This window comes from Neopelma chrysocephalum, unplaced genomic scaffold (assembly GCF_003984885.1).
Source record: "Neopelma chrysocephalum unplaced genomic scaffold, ASM398488v2 Primary Assembly neopelma1_44, whole genome shotgun sequence".
In the NCBI taxonomy this organism is placed as follows: domain Eukaryota; kingdom Metazoa; phylum Chordata; class Aves; order Passeriformes; family Pipridae; genus Neopelma; species Neopelma chrysocephalum.
The window spans coordinates 11,344,613-11,367,404 of record NW_020897703.1 but is presented as its reverse complement, the minus strand read 5'-3'; the positions used below and the strand labels follow the sequence as shown (position 1 = coordinate 11,367,404).

General features: G+C 37.9%; 1 protein-coding gene across 1 annotated transcript in view; it reads right to left on the bottom strand.

Moving 5' to 3' along the window:
- The window catches only part of TTN (titin), a 237,364-nt gene that overhangs the window by 51,619 nt on the left and 162,953 nt on the right, over positions 1-22,792 (bottom strand). The window contains exons 215-255 of the mRNA XM_027678451.1: positions 22,398-22,697; positions 22,013-22,309; positions 21,629-21,913; positions 21,250-21,543; positions 20,581-20,880; positions 20,168-20,476; positions 19,886-20,076; positions 18,965-19,394; positions 18,146-18,454; positions 17,584-17,732; positions 17,459-17,491; positions 17,228-17,357; positions 16,828-17,127; positions 16,423-16,740; positions 16,039-16,335; positions 15,637-15,936; positions 14,633-14,947; positions 14,393-14,541; positions 13,375-13,525; positions 13,005-13,286; positions 12,611-12,913; positions 12,200-12,502; positions 11,799-12,080; positions 11,041-11,340; positions 10,647-10,949; positions 10,240-10,548; positions 9,874-10,155; positions 9,342-9,641; positions 8,904-9,197; positions 5,841-8,807; positions 5,429-5,749; positions 5,031-5,315; positions 4,523-4,822; positions 3,903-4,205; positions 2,577-2,852; positions 2,162-2,461; positions 1,769-2,071; positions 1,234-1,533; positions 821-1,108; positions 432-728; positions 40-342 (exon numbers count right to left, since the gene is read on the bottom strand). Coding sequence (XP_027534252.1) covers positions 40-342; positions 432-728; positions 821-1,108; positions 1,234-1,533; positions 1,769-2,071; positions 2,162-2,461; positions 2,577-2,852; positions 3,903-4,205; positions 4,523-4,822; positions 5,031-5,315; positions 5,429-5,749; positions 5,841-8,807; positions 8,904-9,197; positions 9,342-9,641; positions 9,874-10,155; positions 10,240-10,548; positions 10,647-10,949; positions 11,041-11,340; positions 11,799-12,080; positions 12,200-12,502; positions 12,611-12,913; positions 13,005-13,286; positions 13,375-13,525; positions 14,393-14,541; positions 14,633-14,947; positions 15,637-15,936; positions 16,039-16,335; positions 16,423-16,740; positions 16,828-17,127; positions 17,228-17,357; positions 17,459-17,491; positions 17,584-17,732; positions 18,146-18,454; positions 18,965-19,394; positions 19,886-20,076; positions 20,168-20,476; positions 20,581-20,880; positions 21,250-21,543; positions 21,629-21,913; positions 22,013-22,309; positions 22,398-22,697 — 14,058 coding nt within the window. The remainder of the gene's footprint in view (positions 1-39; positions 343-431; positions 729-820; positions 1,109-1,233; positions 1,534-1,768; positions 2,072-2,161; positions 2,462-2,576; positions 2,853-3,902; positions 4,206-4,522; positions 4,823-5,030; positions 5,316-5,428; positions 5,750-5,840; positions 8,808-8,903; positions 9,198-9,341; positions 9,642-9,873; positions 10,156-10,239; positions 10,549-10,646; positions 10,950-11,040; positions 11,341-11,798; positions 12,081-12,199; positions 12,503-12,610; positions 12,914-13,004; positions 13,287-13,374; positions 13,526-14,392; positions 14,542-14,632; positions 14,948-15,636; positions 15,937-16,038; positions 16,336-16,422; positions 16,741-16,827; positions 17,128-17,227; positions 17,358-17,458; positions 17,492-17,583; positions 17,733-18,145; positions 18,455-18,964; positions 19,395-19,885; positions 20,077-20,167; positions 20,477-20,580; positions 20,881-21,249; positions 21,544-21,628; positions 21,914-22,012; positions 22,310-22,397; positions 22,698-22,792) is intronic.

The window sequence follows — 22,792 nt, the reverse complement described above, 5'->3', positions numbered from 1 at the left end:
GGAAATAATAATGGAAAATATCTGAGACTTAAAGCTTACATTGAGGATCACAAGCATACACTGCTTTAGATGGTGCGCTAGGCTTGCCAGGTCCAGCTTTATTCAATGCTATCACCCGGTACTCATATTCTGTTCCTTCTTGGAGTCCAGTAGCTTTAACAGTTCTTTCAATGACAGGCTTTCTGTTTACCTTTGTCCAGTTAAGAGCCTTAGTTTCACGCTTCTCGAGGATATAACCAGTTATTGGGGATCCACCATCATCAGCTGGTGGCTTCCAGCTAACAGTCATAAAGTCTTTCGTTACATTGCTAATTACTGGTGGATCACAAGGTCCGGGTACATCTGTGGAGATTGATTTAAAAATTACATTCACATTCTTAAGTGCACACAAAAAACCAGTGAAAAATGAAACTATCCCACAAAGCACTTACCATATGGATTCTTAGCAACTGCTGGTTCAGTCAAGATAGGGTCTCCAACACCGTATTTGTTTTCAGCACATATACGGAACTGGTACTCATGTCCTTCTATTAGTTTTTCCACTGTGCAGCTTGTAATGGGTACATTGGCACTGACCTGGGCCCAGTTTGGTCTGCTTGTTTCACGCTTGTCTACAATGTAGTTAGTAATTTCTGAACCTCCATCTTCCAGAGGAGGCTCCCAAGAAAGCATTGCACGATCTGCATACATATGTTTGATTTTGACGGAGGCTGGTGGACCAGGCTTATCTAGAACAATTAACATCACATTGTTATAGCTCTATCTCTTGCTATATAATTCAATCATAAAAGTATTTGTTAATTGACAGTCTTTAGCTTACCAAGTACTTTAAGCCTAATGGTTGCTGACTTTGATCCACTTGCATTTTCAGCAGTAATAGTGTAGTCTCCTGTTTGCTTCCTATTAACACTGAACAACTCAACTGTAGCAAGATTTCTCTTAGTAGTGATCTTAACACCTTCAGATGGCTTTAAAACTTCTCCTTCTTTCTTCCAGGTGATTGTTGGCATTGGCTTTCCATATACATTTGCCTCCAGACGCACATTAGTTCCAGCTTTTACTGTAAGCTGTGATTGCATAGACAGATCCAGCTCTATTCTGGGAGGAACTGAAAGGACACAGTCCAAGGGTTAATCAATGTATGAAGAGATAAACATCTCATTCTTGACATGAGATTTAGTTCAACATGCACAGGCTCTTATCAGAGTTATCAAATGCTTTTACATTCCTTACCATTTTCTGGATGAATGGTCACCGGATCAGAAGGTTCTGAAGGTGGGCTGATGTTAACTGCTGTCTTGGCAATTGCTCTAAATTGATACTGAGCATTTTCTTCCAAACCAGTAGCAGTGTACTCTTCTAGGGGTATTTGATGTGGAGTTGTATTGCACCGAACCCACTTATCACCAGGTAATTTGCAAGCTTCCACAAAGTAGCCAATTAGTTTGCTACCACCATCATGCTTTGGTCTTGTCCATACCAGTGATGCAGTACTCTTAGTGACATCAATAACTTCAGGTTTTCCAGGGGGATCTAAGGCAAATGAAAACGTTTTGTAGTCTGTTTTTCCAAAAAAGAGCTAACATATTAAAAATTGGCTTTAATAATGCTGGATCCTATTTACTGCATATCCACACAGTGCACTCACAGTAAAGTCATAGTGAGCATGAAAATATAAACAAAAGGGCAAACTGAAGATCATAAGGAGTGGCAGATACATTGAAAATGATCAAAGAAACAGTAGTTTGTATTGGTATGTTTGGCTTACCAACTGGTGCTCTTGCTGTGACAAACTCAGTTGGTTTACTAGGTTTACTTGCTCCAGCTCTGTTCAATGCATAAATTCTGAAAGTATACTCAAGACCTTCGATGAGCCCCACACAAGGGTATTCTGTGGAGCGCACAGCTGTATCATTAGCCTTCACCCACAGCAGACTGTTCCTTTCCTTGCGCTCAATGAGATAACCAGTAATTGGACTGCCTCCATCACTATCTGGCTTATCCCAAGCAACAAAAATGCAGTCCTTATTGACTTTGGTAATTCGTGCATTCTTTGGTTCACTAGGAACATCTAGAAAGAAATACAAAGATATATATCAACTGTATGTTTTCTTACTAGAAAGATTAAATATAGAAATGCTGCTAACAAAAACTAGCATACCAAATGGGAACCTTGCGATCATCTTGCCAGAAGGAAGCGGCTCAGAAATCCCAAAACGATTTTCAGCACGAACGCGGAACATATATTCTTCTCCAGGAATAAGTTTTCCAATTCTGCAGGTTGTCTTTGTGACAGAAGATAAAGCTGTTACCCAGTCTCCGCGGCTTACATCACATTTCTCAACTACATAGTTTGTAATGTTACTGCCACCATCTTCAAGAGGTATATGCCATGCAAGAGTGCAAGCATCAGCATCAATTTCAGAAATATCAAATGGAGGTTGTGGTGGACCTGGTTTATCTGTACAAAAAAAGTAGATTAAGAAAAAAGGGATGAAAGAAAATGGCAACCACTGGAATATACTAAAACTAGCTTTGTGTAAAGCTGGGTCGAAAAACAACCAAATGGAACATACCCATGACTGTCACTCTGATTTTCTGACTATCAGTACCAGAGCTATTCTCTGCAGTAAGAGTGTAAAAATCAGAATCTTTTCTAGTCACATCCTTAATGATAAGAACAGAAGACTTTTCTGCTTTATGCACAGCAAGGCGACTGGATGTAACTACATCTTGATCTCCTTTCAACCATTTACAGACTGGCTGAGGTTTCCCATATACATGAGCTTCAATTCTCAGTTTCTTTCCAGCTTTAATGTGAACATGATCAGGCATCAAAATCTTAGGTGGGACTGTAAAAAAAAAATCAGACACGTAAATTAAATTACTGTCATATATTAATTTACTTTTTCTTATTTTTTCATGTGAAACATCTCTGCTTCTCTCTCCAGAGGAATGACCAGTAGGAATGAACAGATAATTTTTAATTTAGGTTCTGCTTATGGACAACTGCAGTTTCTGCAGGGGAAATATCTATTCCAGTCTTACTTTTACATTCTTGTACAGTTTACAAGAGAATATTTATGAGTTTGGATTGCCTTCACACCCATTTATGTAGAGATTTGTGCACTATTAGTGCTTGAAATGTAATTCCTCTTTATATCTGGAACTTGTTGCTCACTTATTGCTGACTTTCTACAAGACAAACATGAAGGAGAAGAAAAGAAACACTGAAGTTCTGAACTCAACCGACTTGCACAGTCAGTCTTTTTGTATCTTTGAATTACTCTTCTCCTACTCTTCTTTTGCACAAAAGCTTTCAAGTTTCTTCCAAAAGAAACATGACAGCTTGTTTGGTGTAGTTTTCTTCCTGCCATTGTCTAGTTTTCATTCTCCTTTTCCTGTGTCTCTCTCTTTCTCTTCCCATGTCACAATGCCCTTACCCCTATGTCTCCTGTGCCTCAGGGACCCTGCCACTTTAAATAGGCCAATCTGTCCTCCCTGCCTTTTGCTTTATATTCCCAATCAACTTCACAATATAAGCAACTTGTTTTCTCTTATATTAAAACAGGTGCCACTTTTGGTCCCATTTATCTCTAAAACTACCAGTCTGACTCTTTTTCTCTTCAATTTTAAGTTCATCAAAGGAGTTTATTATTTCTCCCTAATTCCTACTTTCTAGTTTCAACTGAAACCATACCTGCAAAATTATTTAAAAATTCTGAATTAGTGGTTGTCTCATTCTTCCTGAGCTGTCAAAATATTCAGCACAGTAAACCTTCATCATCCAGATAACTTCATAAACCATATGTCTTTCTGTGAGTCAAATAACTATAATTTTTCCTCATTTTGTTATTAAAGCACTATATTGCAACATAGGTAGTATTTAAATTGCTACTTACTGAGTTGTTCTTTAATTTCAAATGCTCCTTCAGCTTGTATTGGCAAACTTACTCCTACAGCATTTCTAGCTGCCACTCTAAAGTTGTACTTCTTTCCCTCCTTCAGACCAGCTACAACAATGGAGAGATCTTTGACAACTGAATACTCTGTCCAGCGATCCGCTGGTTGGTCATCTTCTTTGTAGCTAACAATGTACCCATCAATTTTAGAGCCTCCATCACGCAGTGGTGGCAGCCAGCCTAAAGTAGCACTATTCTTTGTAATTTCAGTAACTTCAAGTTTTCTTGGTGGATCAGGTTCACCTTTCATGGAAAAAAAAAAGAAACACATTAAACACTGAATTTCCAAGATTTTCTGGCTCTTGAATATTTGTTGAATTATCGGATGCTAGCCATGCTAATTCAACAAGGACAATATAGAAAAGAGCAAAATTCTTAATAATTGCAAAGGTACTATATTCATAGATCATATTATTTTAAAGGAACTGGTACATAAATATTTATGTTTATCATTGAGTAGTTAGTAGCACTGACCAGTTTAGAAACACTAGCTTTCAAGAAACACAAAATCTTATTAAAGTTAGCAAAAACACATAAAATGTACATAAAGACATACTTACTTAGAGGATCTGTTGCTAGAACTGGTTTTGGTATGTCACTTGGAACACCTGACCCATATTCATTTACTGCCGTCACTCTAAAATAATATTCATTTCCAGGCACAAGGTTTGCTATTTGGAAACTAGTTTTCTTTAGTTCTGCAGTGACTGTTGCCCAGGTCTTCCTGTCAGCCTCACGTTTCTGCAGGATGTAATGAGTCACTGGGCTACCGCCATCATTCTCTGGAGGTGCCCATGAAAGATGGCATGACATCTTGGTGACATCTGAAACCTTGAAGTCTGACACAGGTCCAGGAGTATCTATAAAGAAATTTCAATTTATGTTAGACTTTTTGTCTTGAATAAGTTGAAATTAAAGGGGGCTAACAGCTTTCTATATGGGGGGGAGTTAGTGTTAGCTGATACAGTTATGCTCAAAAACTGTAGGATCTGGGGGTCATAAATATTCCTGCAATGAACATTCAATATAGTTATAAAATTGTCTAGAGATATTTGTCTCATTACTTACCCAGGACTCTGACATTCACAAATACAGCCTTTTCTCCAGCTGCATTAACAAGCGTCAATGAATATTTGCCTGAGTCATCACGTGTTGAATCGGGAATGACACAGAAGGCCATAGTGTCAACCAGATCAACTTGCCCTTTTCTGATGACATTATCAACACCCATTCTCCTCCAGGTGACTTTTGGTGCTGGGCGGCCCCTAACAATAGCAAAAAGTCTAATAGGGCATCCTGCCCTGACTGTGACTAACTTTCTCATGCTTGCATCCAACTCAATCTCAGGAGGTTCTGAAAGACAAAATTAAAGAAATAAAATACAAAGTTTAGCATGTGAAATAAAGTAAACCTAAAGCAAATAAAGGTTGGATGTAAACACTGATAAAGTGGATGGGAAAACTCACCAAGAATTTCTTTGGGAGACACAGCTTCTTTCAGTTCAGCTGGCCGACCAAGGCCAACCTGGTTTTGGGCAGAAACTCTGAACTCATATAATTGCTTCTCATCCAGGCTGGTGGCTGTAAATTCTGTGTGAATAACTTGGGCAGCAACATTGCATCGTTTCCATCCTGCTTCAGGATCAGCACCCTCCACTTTTGGTCTAATTTCCACAACATATCCAATAATTGGAGCACCACCATCGTACACTGGTTTTCCCCAGCCAAGGGTTATGGAAGTCTTTGTGCTATCAACCACTCTCAAGTTTGTGGGAGGACCAGGTGGTTCTGAAAGAGAGAAAAAATTACAGATAAGAACACAGCTGTACAATTTAGTCATGTTACATTAAAAAAATATAAAAATTCAATGGTATTATACCTATCGGGTCTTTGGCTACTACAGGTCTTGATGGCAAGCTTGGTTCTCCAAGTCCGACTTCATTTTCGGCACTGACGCGGAACTGATATTCATGACCAGGGAAGAGATTAGTAACCTTCTTGCGTCTCTCTGGGATTGCAGTCTTAGTAACAGGAACCCATCTCAGTGATCGTTTCTCTTTCTTCTCTAAAATGTATCCTGTAATTGATTTGCCACCATCATATTCTGGTGGATTCCAAACTACAGTCATCTCTTCTTTGCTAACTCTTGTGACATCTGGAGGGTCAGGGCGCCCGGGTCTATCATATTTTGTTTTTGCAATAATTGGGTGTGTTTCTGTTGGTGGACCAGTGCCCATTTTATTCTCTGCACGCACTCTGAATATATATTCATTACCTTCAATGAGGCGTGTCACTTTTGCATAGTTTGTTAGGACAGAAGAAGAGAATGTAGACCAAACCATACGCTTGCTTTCACATTTTTCCAGGATGTAGTTCTGTATTTCACAACCACCATCATCTTCTGGAGGGTCCCAAGTAACAGTACATCTATCACTTGAAATGTCAGTGACTTTTAAGTTTCTTACAGGACCAGGTTTATCCAAGACAATAACAGTAGCATATGCCACGAAGCTACCAGCTGTGTTAGTTGCAGTAATCACATATTTCCCACCATCACTACGCCTTGATTTTGTGAGAACAAACTTCGATGTGTCAGAAGTTGTTTCAATACTGACTCTTGGAGATCTGGTGAGATCTGTGGCATCTTTGTCTTTTGTCCATACAACTTCAGGCTGTGGTTTTCCTCTGACTCCAGCCTCAATTCTAATTGTGTCACCTGCTTTCACAGTTAAAACCCCACTTAACTTCAAGTCTAGCACTGGTTTCTGCAGGTCTTCCTTCACAACAACTTCAGCTGTTTTCACCCAGCCACTTTCACCAGCCTCATTCTTGGTTTGAACTCGGAATTGGTAAATCTTATTTTCCACACATTTATCTACCATGTAGTGTGTTTCCTTAATGCTGCCTTTGTGAACCCTTTCCCATTCATCTGAATCTTTCAGTTTTCTCTCAACATGGTAACTTAAATTGGGACTTCCACCATCATAATCTGGCCTTCTCCATTTCAGATATACAAATGTCTTCCCTTTCTCTGCAATGTGAAGATTTTCTGGCTCTCCAGGCTTGTCAATAGGATTGATGGCAAGGATGGGAGTCTTGGTCTCAATGCAGGGACCTGGACCTATTTTGTTTTCTGCACAAACTCTGAAGAAGTATTCACGGTTCTCTACAAGATTTGCCTTTACTAATCTTTTAGTGATATCAGAGGAGACAATTGACCATCCCCTTTGATTTGGTTGACGGTACTCTACTATGTAATTTGTAATTTCAGAGCCACCATTATCCACTGGACTCTCCCAAGCAATCATACAAGAGTCTTTTGTGACGTAGCTTATTTTCAGGTTCTGACATGGTCCAGGTCTGTCAAGGACATTAACGATAGCGAAAGCTTGAGCCTGTCCACAGTTGTTCTTAGCTGCTATTATATATTTGCCATGATCAGATCTTTTGGCTTCTTTCACTTGCAGTTCAACATTCGGTAGATCATGGAGTATTTCAACACGCTTTTCTTGGACTAGTACTTTGCCATCTTTAGACCACGTTATTTCAGGATCTGGCCTGCCTTTTACCTTACCAGTAATACGTATTGTTTGACCTACTCGGACAGTAATTAAATCTCGACAGGTCACATCTAGGCTTATTTCTGGAGGAGAAAGGATATCCTTTGCAAGTACAGTTTCTGCCAGTTCTCTTGGTTCTCCCTCTCCCACAATATTGACAGCTTTTATTCGGAACTTATACTCATTTCCTTCTATTAATCCAGGTACTCTGAAAGCACACTGTCTAATGAGTTCATCCTTATTAATCCTATTCCACTGCGTAGTTCCAGTTTTCTGACATTCCACAATGTATCCCAGAATTGGGCTGCCACCATCTTTGAGTGGCTTTGTCCACACAAGATCAGCTGTTTCTTTAGTTTTGTCTTTTAATTTTGGATTTATAGGCGGTCCAGGAGGAGTGATCGGACGTGATGCTTTTATTGGATCAGAGCTTGGAGATGGTTTGCTTAAACCCACCATGTTTTCTGCAAAAACTCTGAATTCGTATGTGTTGCCTTCAAAAAGACCAGTGACTCTGTATTTCATATCAAGTATAGGTGTCTTATTGACACGCACCCATTTACCAGATGCTTCCCGACGTTCAAGTATATAACCAGTTATTGGAGTTCCACCATCAGATTTTGGTAGGGTCCAAGACACTGTTGCAGCATTTTCTGTAATATCATAAACAGTTGGTTTACCAGGTGGGGATGGTGGATCAAACATATATTTAGCAACTGTTGGTTCTGAATCAAGGGGTGCACCAATGCCTATCTTATTTTCTGCACGAACACGGAAAATATATTCACAGCCTTTCTGCAGTCGTGGAACTTTAATTTTTGTGTGACTTGTTCCAGAGCTAACCACTCCCCAAGTTTCTTTCTTTGATTGACGCTTCTCAACAATATAATTAATTATAGGACTCCCACCATCATCTTTAGGAGGGCGCCAAGAAATAACCATGTATTCTGGTGTTACTTCAAGAATATTAATAGGACCAGTTGGTGGGCCAGGAACATCCAAAACTGTAAGGTGTAGAGCCACAGTTTTGCTGCCAGCTGCATTAGATACTGTGAGTAGATATTCTCCTGTATCTTTTCTTACACAGTCTTTGATAGTAAGCACGGTTGAATAATTGTCAGTCTCAATCTTGTATTTGCCATCTGGTTTAATTTCAGTGTCATCAGTAACCCATTTTGCAGTGGGAACTGGCACACCTCTCATAATTGCTGGAAGTCGCACTGTGGTGCCAGCTTTAACAACAAGACCTTCAATTAACTTCACATCTAGTTCCACAGATGGAGGTACTGAAATGACAGAAAAATAGAAATTACCTTTTCAAGGGAAATGCTTAAAGAAAGAGAGAAAGAATAAGTGAAACAACATGAAAAAACAAAAATTACCTAGTTTTTCTTGACACTCTATTGGTATAGTTGTATCAGGAAGGCTGAGACCAACAATATTCTGAGCTCTCACACGGAATTTGTATATTTTTCCTTTTTGTAGGCCTGTAACAACACAGTCTAGCATAGGGACCGTCTGGAACTTTGTCCATTCATCTGCACCATCTTCTTGATATTCCACCAAATATCCAGTTATCTCAGCACCACCATCACGATCTGGTCGATTCCAAACAAGGGAAACTTCAGTCTTGTCAACATCTACATGATGCAGATTCTTTGGTGGCCCTGGAGGATCTTTTAAAATAAAAACACAAAATGGTTACTAGGATGAAAAATCTATGGTATCGGTGTATCATGTTCATATTCATACCAACATGACAATCTCAAAATTACCAATAACAATATTAAAAAAAAATAATGTAACTTAAAAGCACTTACGCAGTGGATCTATAGCTTTAATAGGCTTGAGTGTTTCCACATATGGACCTCTACCAAACTGATTCTCAGCTGCAACTCGGAATTGATACTGAGTGCCTTCCATCAGATATTTAGCCATATGACTGCGTTTCTTGGAGGATGATGAGATGGCTACCCACTGTGCAGAAGCTACATCTTTCCTTTCCACCACATAGTTGGTAATGACAGAGCCACCATCATCTTCTGGTTCCATCCAAGTGAGATAGCAAGAGTCACTTCTAACATCACTGACTTTCAGATTTCTGGGTGGACCAGGCTTATCTAAAATTGATAAAAATGAAATCTGTTATTAATTTGATAATCAAAGCATTTCTTATAAAGCTTAGTAAATTTCAAGCTAAATTAATATATTTAATGTAATTTTTAGTTCTTTTTCTACTCTGTATTTTTTATAAAACTTTGTTTATTGATATTTTCCAGAAATTCCTTTATTTCTGTATCTCTAATTATAGAATAAGAAGATGTGGTATAAAAGGAACATCAAAAAGATTACCTAAGACGACGACTTTTACTGAAACAGTCTTTGAACCAGCTGGATTTTCAACTGTCAAGGAGTAAATTCCACCATCTTCATGAACCGTGTTACGAATTTCAAGCTTACTACCAACTCCTGTAACCTCAATATCAGCTTTAGGTGAGACTTCGTGATCTCCTTTCTTCCAGGTAACTTTTGGGAATGGAACACCTTTAATAACAGCACTAAGTCGCAGGGTATCTCCAGCTTTTACATGCTGTTCTCGGGCCATATTAGCATCAAGTATCAACTCAGGAGGTTCTGGAATCAGAAAGATAAGTTTTGAGGAAAATGAAGGGAAAAAAAATGTTCTTAGGTAAACTTATCTGATTTTATTAAACTCACCGAGCCTGTCCTTTACTTCTACTGGATCGTGAACATGGGCTGGATCAGATTCACCTGCTGCATTGACTGCCTTGACCCTGAACTTATAGGTCAAACCCTCAGTAAGACCAGTGACTTTGTATTTTGTGTCAGGACAAGAATCTGCTGTAAGGTTAGCCTGTTTCCATTCTTCATCTCCAACTTTCTGATACTCTATTAGGTAGCCAATTATCTTGCCGTTTCCATCGTGGCGTGGTGGTTGCCAAGATAAATCAACTGAATTTTTAGTTTTATCTACTGCTTCTGGATTAACAGGTGGACTTGGTTTTGCTGTTAAAGAAGCAAAAAAAGAGAAACTATTAAAATCCTTTTCTAACTGACATTGAGTGCATTAAAATTTCAATGAGAAATGAAATTTGATACTTTACTGATTGGATCTCTAGCGAAAATTGGCTTTGATGGTGGACTAGGATCACCAACACCAATTTCATTTTCTGCTGAAACACGGAATTCATATTCACAGCCTTCAAGGAGATCAGGTACTTTGAACTTTGTACTGGGGAAAATCGGGTCTTTGGTAACTTTGACCCATCTTGTAGCCATTGTTTCCTTCTTTTCTACTATATAGTTTGTTATTGGCTTGCCTCCATCATATGGTTTGTTCCAAACCACTACTGCAGAGTCTTTGGTAACATCCTTAATGATTGGTTGCTCAGGTGCATCAGGAACACCTGGGGTGGGGAAAAAAAAAAAGAGTGTATAAGTATTATGAACAGAATAAAGATTAGAGCATTAAAGTAAGGTTGCAAATGAGAAACATACGGAAACGGTCCTTGGCTTTCATCTCATCAGAGATGAGAGGATCGCTTATGCCATAAAGATTTTCAGCATAAATTCGAATTTGATATTCTCTTCCTTCAAGCAGCTTAGGAACTTTGCATGTTGTCTTCACTGTGGCAGATGTAACTGGCATCCACAGGTCTTTGTGTGTATCCTTCTTCTCAATAATGTAATTTGTGATTTCACTGCCTCCGTCATCTAATGGAGGTTTCCAGGAAACTACCATATGATCTTTATAGACTTCGTCAAATATAACTGGGCCTACTGGAGGTGATGGGCGATCTGTTTAAGAAAAAATAAAGCATACCCATGCTTTTATATGAACTTCACATAACAACATAGATTAAAAAGTGTCAATACAGTAAATACAGTATAAAATGAGAAACCTGACATCACAGTTTTAAAAAGGAATCAAGACCTCAGGACTATTCCTCCTTAATACATGTTTGACTCACTGGACTTGATTCCTTAATGCTTATAAAGTATTTGGTGATTAACATTTTCTACAGTGTTGATGGTCTCTAAATGCATGTAGAGACATTAAATTATTCATGCTGAATAAACCAATCCAGATTTAACTACGTACTCAAAATTAATAATTAGCTTTTCAGTATAACTGAAAATGCAGTAAATCAAAATATTGTAATAAAGAACACATTTCAATACCTACATTTTATATAATTCAATTAATTCAAATCAGTAATAAATAACAGACAATACTGTTGTTCAGTAAAACCTACCAACAACATTCACTTGACAAAATCCTTTTCTTGATCCTGTGCTGTTCTCTACAGTCACACAATATTTGCCTGTGTCTTCACGGACAGATTTTAGTATCCCTAAGCAAAGAGTTGTAGGAGTTGTCTTGATCTTTATACGGTCATCTTCTTTCACAACAGTATCATCCTTTAGCCAAGTAACCTTTGGTGCAGGCTTGCCTGAGTAACGTCCAGTCAGGCTGAAAGCTTCACCAACTCGAACAATAAGCTTGTCTCTAAAGTCAAGGTCAAGTGTGGGAGGAGCTGAAAGACAATATTGAAAAACATGAATGCCCCAAAACATCAGCAATATTAATAAGAAAAAGTAAGGAATCGGTAAATGTAAACACTGTTTTCAAAAGAAATATGAAAAAGATACATACCAATTTCATCCTTGCACGTGATTGGTTTAGTGCAAAATGATGGCTTGCCTTGCCCCACAATATTGCAAGCACTCACACGATATTCATAGGTGTCACCCTCTTTCAAGCCTTCTACAGTGTATTTCCTATCAAGCATTTTCTCCTTTGTAACTTTGTGGAATTTGTCTTTACCAATGAGACGGCTCTCTAGAACATACATGGTGATATCTGAGCCTCCATTGTATTTTGGAGGGTTCCAAGTTAGTGTAACAGAGTTCTTGGTAACTGCTTTTACTTCCAGGTCTTCTGGACGGTCAGGAACAGCTGTGAATAAACAAAAAATATGGTAAATGCATTTTTCTGCATATTCAGCATACTCCTGCATATTCACCTCATATTATGACAGTTATCCAAACTCAAAAATATTCTTACTTATTGGATCTCTAATGACAATCTCTTTTGTTGTCTCTGTGAATGGACCCATGCCAATCAGATTCTCAGCTGCAATTCGGAAAAAATAGGCTTTCCCTTCAATGAGTCCCTGAACAGTAGCATTCTGTCTGGTAACTGTGTAGCTCACTGGAGTCCAAGCTCTATGGTCAGCTTCACGTTTTTCAATTATATAGTTGGTAATAGGAGAACCACCATCATCTTCTGGAGTAAACCATGACAATTTACAAGAGTCATTGGTGAGGTTCTCAGTAAGCAATGGCATTCCAACTGGGCCTGGCACATCTGAAAGCAAGGAAAAAAATTGAGTACTTAAGTATACATGCTGAATTTTAAGAAATTGTACTTGTTCACAAGGACTAAAGTTGCTATTTACCTAGCACATCAACAATAATTGTCTTCTTCCTCTCACCACCGTCATTTTTAGCAAGAAGAGTGTATAAACCCTGCTGGCTCCTTTTGCAATTCTTGATGACTAAAGAAGAACTAATAGCTGTTTCTTCAATTTTGGCTTCTTCTGGCAAAGCGTGGTCATCCCTGCTCCAAGTCACTGTTGGAGGTGGTTTTCCTGAGACATATGCTATGATCCGAATTACTCCTCCAGCATGAACAACAATTCTGTCCCTGACACTTGCATCCAAATTAATATCAGGAGCCACTGAAGGAGGTGAACAAAAAAAATTCAATGAATATTTTTCTCACTTTCAATTAGAGGTACTAAAAATGTAAATGAAAAGGATAAATACCAATTCTGTCCTTCATTTCAATAACATCTGTGACTTCTCCAGGTTCTCCAATGCCAGCAGCATTCACTGCTCTAACTCTAAATTTGTAAAAACATCCTTCTTTTAATCCTGCCACAACAAACTTGGTTCCTCTAATTTCTTTATCTTTTACCTGGAAAAGAATTTTGTAATGTCAGCTAACATCAAGATATGATCAATTTCTTTGCAAAGTTTGAAACAAGTCTTACATCAGATATTATTTCAGATTTACAAGCACACAATGGTATTAAGCATACATGGATCTATCTCACATAGAATTCTTCAGAAATTGTTTAAAGAAATACAGGACATGGACATACAAGCTATTCTGAAGATTTATCTTTTGATAATTCTACAGAGAGGGTTGCTACAGCAATTACAATAGTCTGGTCTCAGAAGAATTACATGTGTTTCTGGACACATAAATTCATGTAAGTGAAAGTGGCAGAAAAAGGAATTCTGTTCTTTTCAAACCCCAATATGAAGGCTCTTTACCTGGAAACAGTGTAGGAAATTTAGGTATTACTTAAATTGCACCCAGATGTTTATGGAGATATAAAGAATTCCCAAAATGCACACCAGTTAAATTTTCAGTAATGTATTATTGAAAAAAGGAGGAAAATGAAGGGACATAGTAGTTGTAAATGCTTTGGCACTGTCTGATACCAATGAAACTTACTTTTGTGCCAGTTCTAACTTGGTCTTTTGGCTTTTTAATAACAAATTACCTACACACTTTCTCACATCTTTAAACAGAAATTATTAAATTCAATTTAGGAATTGCAAAGTTAACTTGATAGTACTAACTTTTACTAACTTAAGTTTGGTTTATATTTTAAACATATGAAGATAATTACGGTGCAAAAATGCAAACTTTTAGAAAATAACCTGAATAGTAAAATTGTATAAAGAAAATGATAGTTTTTTTCTTTTCTGCAGCAATTTACTTTGACAGACACAGAGAGAAGAAATGTGGATTGTGTAATAGTTTTCCACCTACCCGTTCCCATTCTTCCTTTCCTTCCTCTTTATACTCAACAATGTAGCCAGTGACCCTGGAACCACCATCTTTTATTGGTGGAGTCCACTCCAAGTCTACAGAAGACTTTGTCCAATCAGTAACTTTTGGTATAGGAGGGCCAGGTGGGGCTGAAAAATATCATCACACAGCATAACAATATATTGTATGTTCTTACTTGAATATTTTCAAATTTTGGAAAAAAGAATCTAAAATATTTACCAATAGGATCTCTAGCAAGTGCTGGATCAGATGGCATGCTCGGGGGGCCAACACCAGCTGCATTGATAGCTGAAACACGGAACTGATATTCAGAGCCTTCAATAAGACCTGTGACTTTGTATGAAACCCCCAGTGTCATAGGCTTGATAGGATCTCGGTTAACCCTGGTCCATCTCTTTCCAGTGGTCTCTTTGCGCTCCAACCAGTAACCAGTAATAGGAGAGCCACCATCATGTTCTGGTTCTTCCCAGTTTACAGTCATTGAGTCACGTGTTATACTGCTAACTGTTGGCTTGTCACAAGGTCCAGGAACAGCTGGGGAAAAAATTCACACATATCTTGTAAAAAATACGCTAAAGAAACATGGAGATAGCTAGTGTGCAGAGCAGCTATGCACTCACAGAGTCATCATTGCACTAGGTAGTTACCTATCCGCACAAGACTCCTTCCCTCATTCAGTTTCTCATCCCTATTCAGGTACAGATAGTTCTGTGAACAATAAAGTATCTTTCCTTTAAATAACAATTGCCAATTTTTTTTCTTGCCTTTCTGGATCACTACCTCATTTCAGTGCCCAGCCTAACAAAGGACGTTTTAATAATTATTTTCTCCTGTCACTCTAACACTTCTTCCATGTCAGAGCTACTCTGACTAATTTATCTTTAAGAAGTGAAGGCAGGAAATTGACCCTTCCTGAGGTTGTGAGGTTAATACTGTCTCAACTACAATAGAATGACCTGGATCTTGTCAGATAAACACTTATTTGTATATTTAGGCCTTAAAAATGTTGAGATTGTATTTTAGTATATACCAAGGAGGGTGAACAGTATTTTTAAGTGCTACACATGGTTTTAAGAACTAAGTACTAATGGTAAAACTCTTCAAGCTATTCTAGAAAATTTACTTAGTGAAGAGAAAAAAGTAGTAGTGGTTTTTAACAGATTCTGTACACATACCAGCATATGGAAACAACTGCAATCACTTGAAAGTATATTTCTACTTACTGAAAAGATTTCGTGCTGTTTCTGGCTCACTGTCCAAAGGTTCTCCGATACCATATTTGTTTTGTGCCATGATGCGGAACACATACTCATGGCCTTCCATCAACTTGGGAACAGTGAATATGCATTCCTTAGGCTCATTAGTAACAGGTACCCATGTCCTCCTATTTGCTTCTTTTTTCTCTATAACATAGTTTGTAATCTTAGAACCACCATCATCTAATGGAGGAAGCCATGATATTGTCATTTTATCAGCCAAAATGGATTCAAATTTAATAGGTCCCACTGGAGGTCCAGGACGACCTAAAAGATACATTTTAATAAAGAAGAATTAATTCAAATGCTACTAAAGTATCAAATGAATGCTATCAATTTCTGTAATGTATAAGAGTTCTTGATATCTACCCAGGACATTGAGCCTCATCTCCTTTGAAGCAGTTCCCAGATTATTTACAGCTGTTATAGTATATAAGCCTGTATCATTTCTCCGAGACTGTTGAATTAATAAAGTGCAAGTATCTTCATCAACAATCTTGTTGACATGTTGATCATAGAGCACTGGGGATTTGTCATCTGGTTTCTTTGGAGAGGCTTTTAGCCATGTTAATGTAGGGAAGGGCACACCCTTTATCTTGGCCACAATTTTAACATCCGTTCCTTCTTCAACCTCCATAAATTCTTTGAGCTCAATAGATGGTGGACCTACAATGAAATGTTAAAAATAACATAAAAAAATAGTTCATAATTTTAAAATGAAATTTGTATTTACTGGTATCAGTTAGTACTTACAGGTCTGGTCTTTGACAACAAGTGGGCCAACAGTGGCTGATGGTCTGCTAGGACCTGCTATATTTACAGCTTTGACTCTGAATTCATATTCTCCACCTTCTACAAGATCCTCAACAGTAAACTTTGTTTCTTCCACATCACGTCTGTTGCATTGCTTCCAAGACTCTTTCACTTCTCCAGTACGATCCCAGCGGAGACATTCAACATTATAATGTGTAACTGGAGCTCCACCATCATTCTTTGGTGGTTTCCACTTCAAGCTCACTGTGTTCTTGGTTACGAGGTCAATCCTTAGTTTAATAGGCGGATCAGGAGGATCTTCACAACCAAAACAGAAATGTGAATAAATCCACTCTACGGTAACATCTGGTTTTAAAGGATTTGTTTGAATTTAATTTTACTTACGGATTGGATCCCTGGCTGTGGTCCGTTGGATGGTTTCTACAGGAGGGCCAACACCAAAACGGTTTTCTGCACGTACCCGGAAGAAATACTCTTGGCCAGATATGAGATCAGGTACAACAAAGGAGGTACTGCCACAGTTTGCATTGACTTTAGTCCAGGCCTTCCCATCAATAGTTCTTTTTTCTATAACATAGCCTCTGATTCTGTCTCCACCATCATCATCTGGCATCTTCCATGAAAGTTTACAGCTACCTCTTGTGATATCACTTACTTTTAGGTCTTTTGGTGGACCGGGGACATCTGTTAAGATAAAAGCAAAACAGACACAATTTTACATAAGGATGTAGAAAAATAAGAGTAAAACCTAGTATTTGAATACTTCAATATATACAAGTCATACCAAGCACATTGACTCTGACATGGACTGTTTTTTGTCCTGCTTTATTCTTGGCTGTAATACTGTATCGTCCAGAATGACTTCTGTTGCACTCAGGGATGATAATCTCTGAACGTGTATCAGTTGCTTCCACCTGTGTATTATTAGAAGAAAGAGAAGTTATAAATCAACTTTAAATATTTTAATGTTTGAAAAATGCAACAATGCTGACATTAAAAAAATTGTTTGCTTTACCTGAGCTTCTTCAGGTACATTATGACCTCCCTCCTATAAACAAAGGGAAATGATTTAAATATAAAAGGGAATAGGCTTAAATGTCTGGAAACGAGTGTAGAAAAAAAGCTATTTCTTTTACTAACCTTTGCTGCTGTTTTTGCTTTTCCTTCATACTCCCAAAATGTTTTTGGAACTGGACGACCCTTGATAACAGCTGGGATTTTAATTGTTGTGCCAGCACGACAAGAGAGCAAATCCTGTGCTCCAATATCAAGGAAGATTTCTGGTTCCTCTGCAAAAATATTTAAATATATAAATTTTAAGAGCTACTCAAAGGATACTTCTGTCAGCATAGAGCTGAAAGCCCCCTGAAACATGTAGAATGCATGTTTATGTGAGAAAGGTTGGGTGTGCAAAATGGAAACTGGGGAAGTATACAAATAGAAAAACTTGTTGCAGTAATAAATAATTTCTTCATAAAATACAGAGTGTTTCCTTAGTATGACTGTAGTTGCTTATCAATTTTCTAATAGATCATGCTCTGGTAATAGTCATCATGACACTTTCAAAAATGTGTGTCAATCTTTTGTTAAATTTTTGCATAATTGTTTATTCTGTTTGACTTGTTTGCCATCCTGCTTGAACATTCACAGCAGTAAGTGGCATTTAGATAGAAATACCTAAATCAGCTCCCAGAACACCCACCTAGAATATCTTGGATAGGTATTTCTGATGTTGCAGGACTTGGTTCTGATTCTCCAGCAGCATTTACAGCTTTCACCCTAAATCGGTATTTTCTGAGCTCTTTCAAGTTGGGGATAACGCATTCACAAGTAGGGAAGAGTTTGTCTCCTTCATTCACCTTCTTCCAGTCAGTACTACCTTCATCTTGCATTTCAACGATATATCCTTTAATAGGACTCCCACCATCCTTTTGAGGAGGCTTCCATGCAAGAGCTACAGATGATTTTGTTTTGTCTTTGACCTCTGGGCAAGATGGTGGACCAGGAACAACTTACAAAACGAGAATAAGTAAAAATTACCTGAGAGTTAGTGTCTTCCTATATTTTTCTGAATAGTTTCTAGAAAAATGCAAGTATTTTAATTTTCTTCTCTCATACATGGAGTGTATAACCGTAGACCATGCGTACTAATTGCATATATAACATATATTATTAAGAGATACTTAAGGTACAAGGCATAAATATCAAACTCTTTAAAAATTAAGTAAAAAAATAATATAAAAATATGATTCTGATCTAAAGTTTATTTGGCAATGTCTGCATTGGTGTAATCAGAGAACTAGGTACATAAAAGAGATAAAAAATTAAATTACAGTTAATTATTTTTAAAATGGTGAAAACCACCAAATCAGCAAACTATTTGTGTCAATATATTCTTTTTGGTTTAATGAAAACAAAACATTTGATTAATTGCACTAAATGAAAAATAAAAAATAGTAGCACATTTTTTGTTCTGGTGTGATAGAGTCCTTTAACATAGTCATACAAATGATATACTTACATATGGGATCTGCTGCTAAGGCTGGATCTGATGGTTCACTGGGAGGGCCAATTCCAGCAAGATTTTCAGCCATAACTCTGAACTGGTACTCAACACCTTCAATCAAACGAAGCACATTGTGCTGTAGACCTTTTACTGATGGTTTTGTTACTGGAGCCCTGTTGACACGTGCCCAGTAGACGCCTCCCACTTCTCTCTTCTCCAACCAATAGCCAGTTATTGGGCTGCCACCATTGTCCAAAGGAGGCTCCCAAGTCACGAGCATAGATGATCTGGTGCGATCTAAAACTTTTGGCTTTCCAGGAGGTCCAGGAAGGCCATAGGGATCCTTAATAACAACTTTTTCTGAGAGGCATTCATCACTTATTCCATATTTGTTTACAGCTCGGACTCTAAATTGGTATTTTTCACCTGTTGCAAGATTCCATACCTGAAAAATAAGATTTAAATCAATACTGGGCTACTTTTGGAATAAACTTATTTGGAGATATGCAGTGATTTTCACTTCAAATTCTGTCTTGGAATCTCATTGACATACCTCTGTTTATTACTACACAGCTACATATGACGTCCTAAGGATATTCTTATTTTATGTGCATAGGACCAAACATAAATAAAAATGTCATCATATTTGTTTTTGCAGTTGGTAAAATTGAATAATGCTGGAAAATGGAAAGGAAGATATCTTCTAGCTCAGCTGAAGTTAAGTAGCAATAGCGAAAAATTTCTTGTGTTTTGTCACATGAGGGATAACACAGATACATGGATGGCCAATACAAATACTGGCCATTCATCCAGTAATTCTGGCGTCCAAATGGAGCATGAACACAGGTGTCAATGCAAGTAGCAGATTTCATTAGATATGTAATAATGTTATTTTTTAGGCATACTAAAGTATGTAATAATGTTTTCATAAATTACCCCAAATCTTCTCTCAACAGCGCCTGTAGAGACTTCCTCCCACTCAGATTTCTTCTTACTAGCATCACGTTTCTCAATAATGTAATGGGTAATTTCACTACCACCATTATCAAGAGGTGCATCCCAAGTTAAATAGCACGATTCTGCTTTAATATCAGAAACAGTAAGATTTCTTGGTGGAGAAGGACGATCTGTATGAAAGCAATAGAACACAGAACTACATTAAGAAAAAGGCAAAAGTATTTTATTAGCAGTCATTTTTTTAAAATGTTGCATCCTTACCATACACTTCGACGTGCACATTGCGAAATGCAGTGCCAAGACGATTGGAAGCTCTCACAGTGTAAGTGCCTTTATCATTCCTCACTGTTGCAGGCAGGATAAGTTCAGTTTTTGCCGCACTTCTAGATACTTCTTCCTTGGTTATCTTAAGTGCATCAGATGTTTGGTCAATTAAAACTTCATTCTTGTCCCATTCAATCTTTGGCATTGGAAGACCTGTCACATCAGCAGGAATATTAACTGGTTCTCCTGCCTTGACTTTGATAGTATCTCCTCTCACAGCCAAGCGCAATGTAACAGTTGGAGGTACTGAAAACAAGAAGAAAAATGACAGAGTGAAGATGGAGATGAAACAGAAATTGCCTTGAAATGTTCTGAAAATATTTATATGGATTTCTTTAAAGCAGATATACCTTCATCATCTTGTATGACTACATTGAGGGGCAATGATGGTTCACTTTCTCCAATTTCATTGACAGCTTTGACACGGAATTCATACATATGAAGTTCATCGAGTTTTTCAACGAGAAGAGACGTTTTTGGACAGAGCCTTGCATTAACTCTTTCATAATCTTTTGAATCATGTCTCCTCTTCTCAACAATATATCCTAAGATGGGACTGCCACCATCACTGCGTGGAGGCTTCCAATCAAGTGTAATGGTTGATTTTGTTCGCTCTGTGTACATGAACCTCTCAGGTGCCGTTGGAGGACCTATTAACACAGACAAATTATAATGAAAAAAAATCAGATAATTTTAAATTGTATAAATGCAGTAGCTCTAGGTTTTTAAAACTACAGCTTTTGTATGCAAAGAATCTGAGTATAATTATGGCTAGTATAAAGTTTCTCATGTATGTGGAGGAAAAGGTAATAAGTAGTGTCTCAGTAGGCACGATACATAAAGAACCATAGTAGTTTCACAGAAGTGATTTAGACATCTGACTGAAGTAACTGATCTAAGGCAGATGCCTATCCATGTAATTGAAAAGTAAATACAATTTCTGTATGGAAAGCAATTCACACAACAATATTGGTTTATTAACTTTTTTTTTTTAAATCTCATAAAGTTAGTCATCTTACCTAATGGGTCAACTGCAAGAATGGGCCCTATTTCAACAGGTGGACCGGTACCAAATTTGTTCTTGGCACTAACACGGAATTTATATTCCTGCCCTTCAAGTAGACCTGTAATATCACATTTAGATCTTTCTGTGTCTACAGCTAGTCTCCATGTATGCATTTTGGCATCCTTCCGTTCAACAATGAAGCCTGTGATATCACTGCCGCCATCATCTTCAGGATCAGACCAGTTAAGCAAACACATCTTTCTGTTTGTGACCACTGGCTTTAGGTCAAGGACTGGTCCGGGAACATCTGAAAAACAAAATCAAACAAATACGGTAAGGCCCATACTAACCAAAAGAAATGCTTAGTTGATTTGAGAAAATATTTTTCTTACCAAATACTTCTACTCTGGTTCCTGCAGATTTCGAACCACTGCTATTGGTAGCAGTAATTACATATCTTCCATGGTCTTTTCTCAATGCATTCTTAATGGTTAACTCAGATTTTGTGCCAACATTTTCAATAACAACTCGATCTTTGTCTAGTTCACCGTCCTCCACAGTCCAAGCAATGGTGGGAGTAGGACGTCCTGTCACAATGGCAGGAATTTTAATAGTTTGCCCAGCCATGATCTGAATGCCTGCTTTGACAGAAACATCTAGCTCAACAGTGGGAGGCTCTGCGGAAGAGAGAGAAACATGTCATTAGCTGAAGGGAGGGATTCAAACTCACCTTTTAAGCAGCTGGACATTTCTTGAAAGTGATACAATTGCAATACCTTTAGGTTCTGCAACTGTTGTGGGTTCGGTTTCACCAGGTGGTCCTTCACCAGCTGCATTGAGAGCAGTAACACGGAGTTTATAGTCTGCACCTTCTCTGACTTCTGTAACAGTGTACTGTCGAACCTTAATGGGTTTCTCTGTACAACGTGACCACTCCTTTACTCCCATCAGTTGTTTGTACACATGGTAACCAGTGATATCTCCACCACCATTATACACAGGAGGTTCCCATTCTAGCTCAATAGAAGTTGCACTTGTATCAGCAACCCTTGGAACTGGTGGACCAGGTGGCACTACAAATAAATAAGTGTAAATCAAAGTTAAAGGCTATGAATACTATTTTGTCACCTGTATGCTGTTAGCTTCTGCTAAGATACTTACTTATTGGGTCCTGTGCAGTTTTTGGATCTGATGGTGGACTAAATTTACCAGGGCCAGCTGCATTTTCAGCACATACTCTAAAGATATAAGTTAAACCTTCCAGTAGTCCTTCAACTTTTACTTCCAGAGCATTCACAAGGCTTCTGTTGACCCGAGCCCAATGAGTACTATTAATTTCACGTTTTTCAATCCAATATCCTATGATAGGGCTGCCATTATCTTTTGGTTCATTCCACTTAACCAGCATACTGTTGCTGGTAACATCTTCCACATCAGGCTTATTAGGTGCATCTGGTGGAGCTGAAAAAAAAATTGTTGTTTTGTCATCATTGCTGTCTCTTCAGAGTTTACTCAAAGCTAAGAGTGAACTAAGATATAAGAAATTACTAATTTTA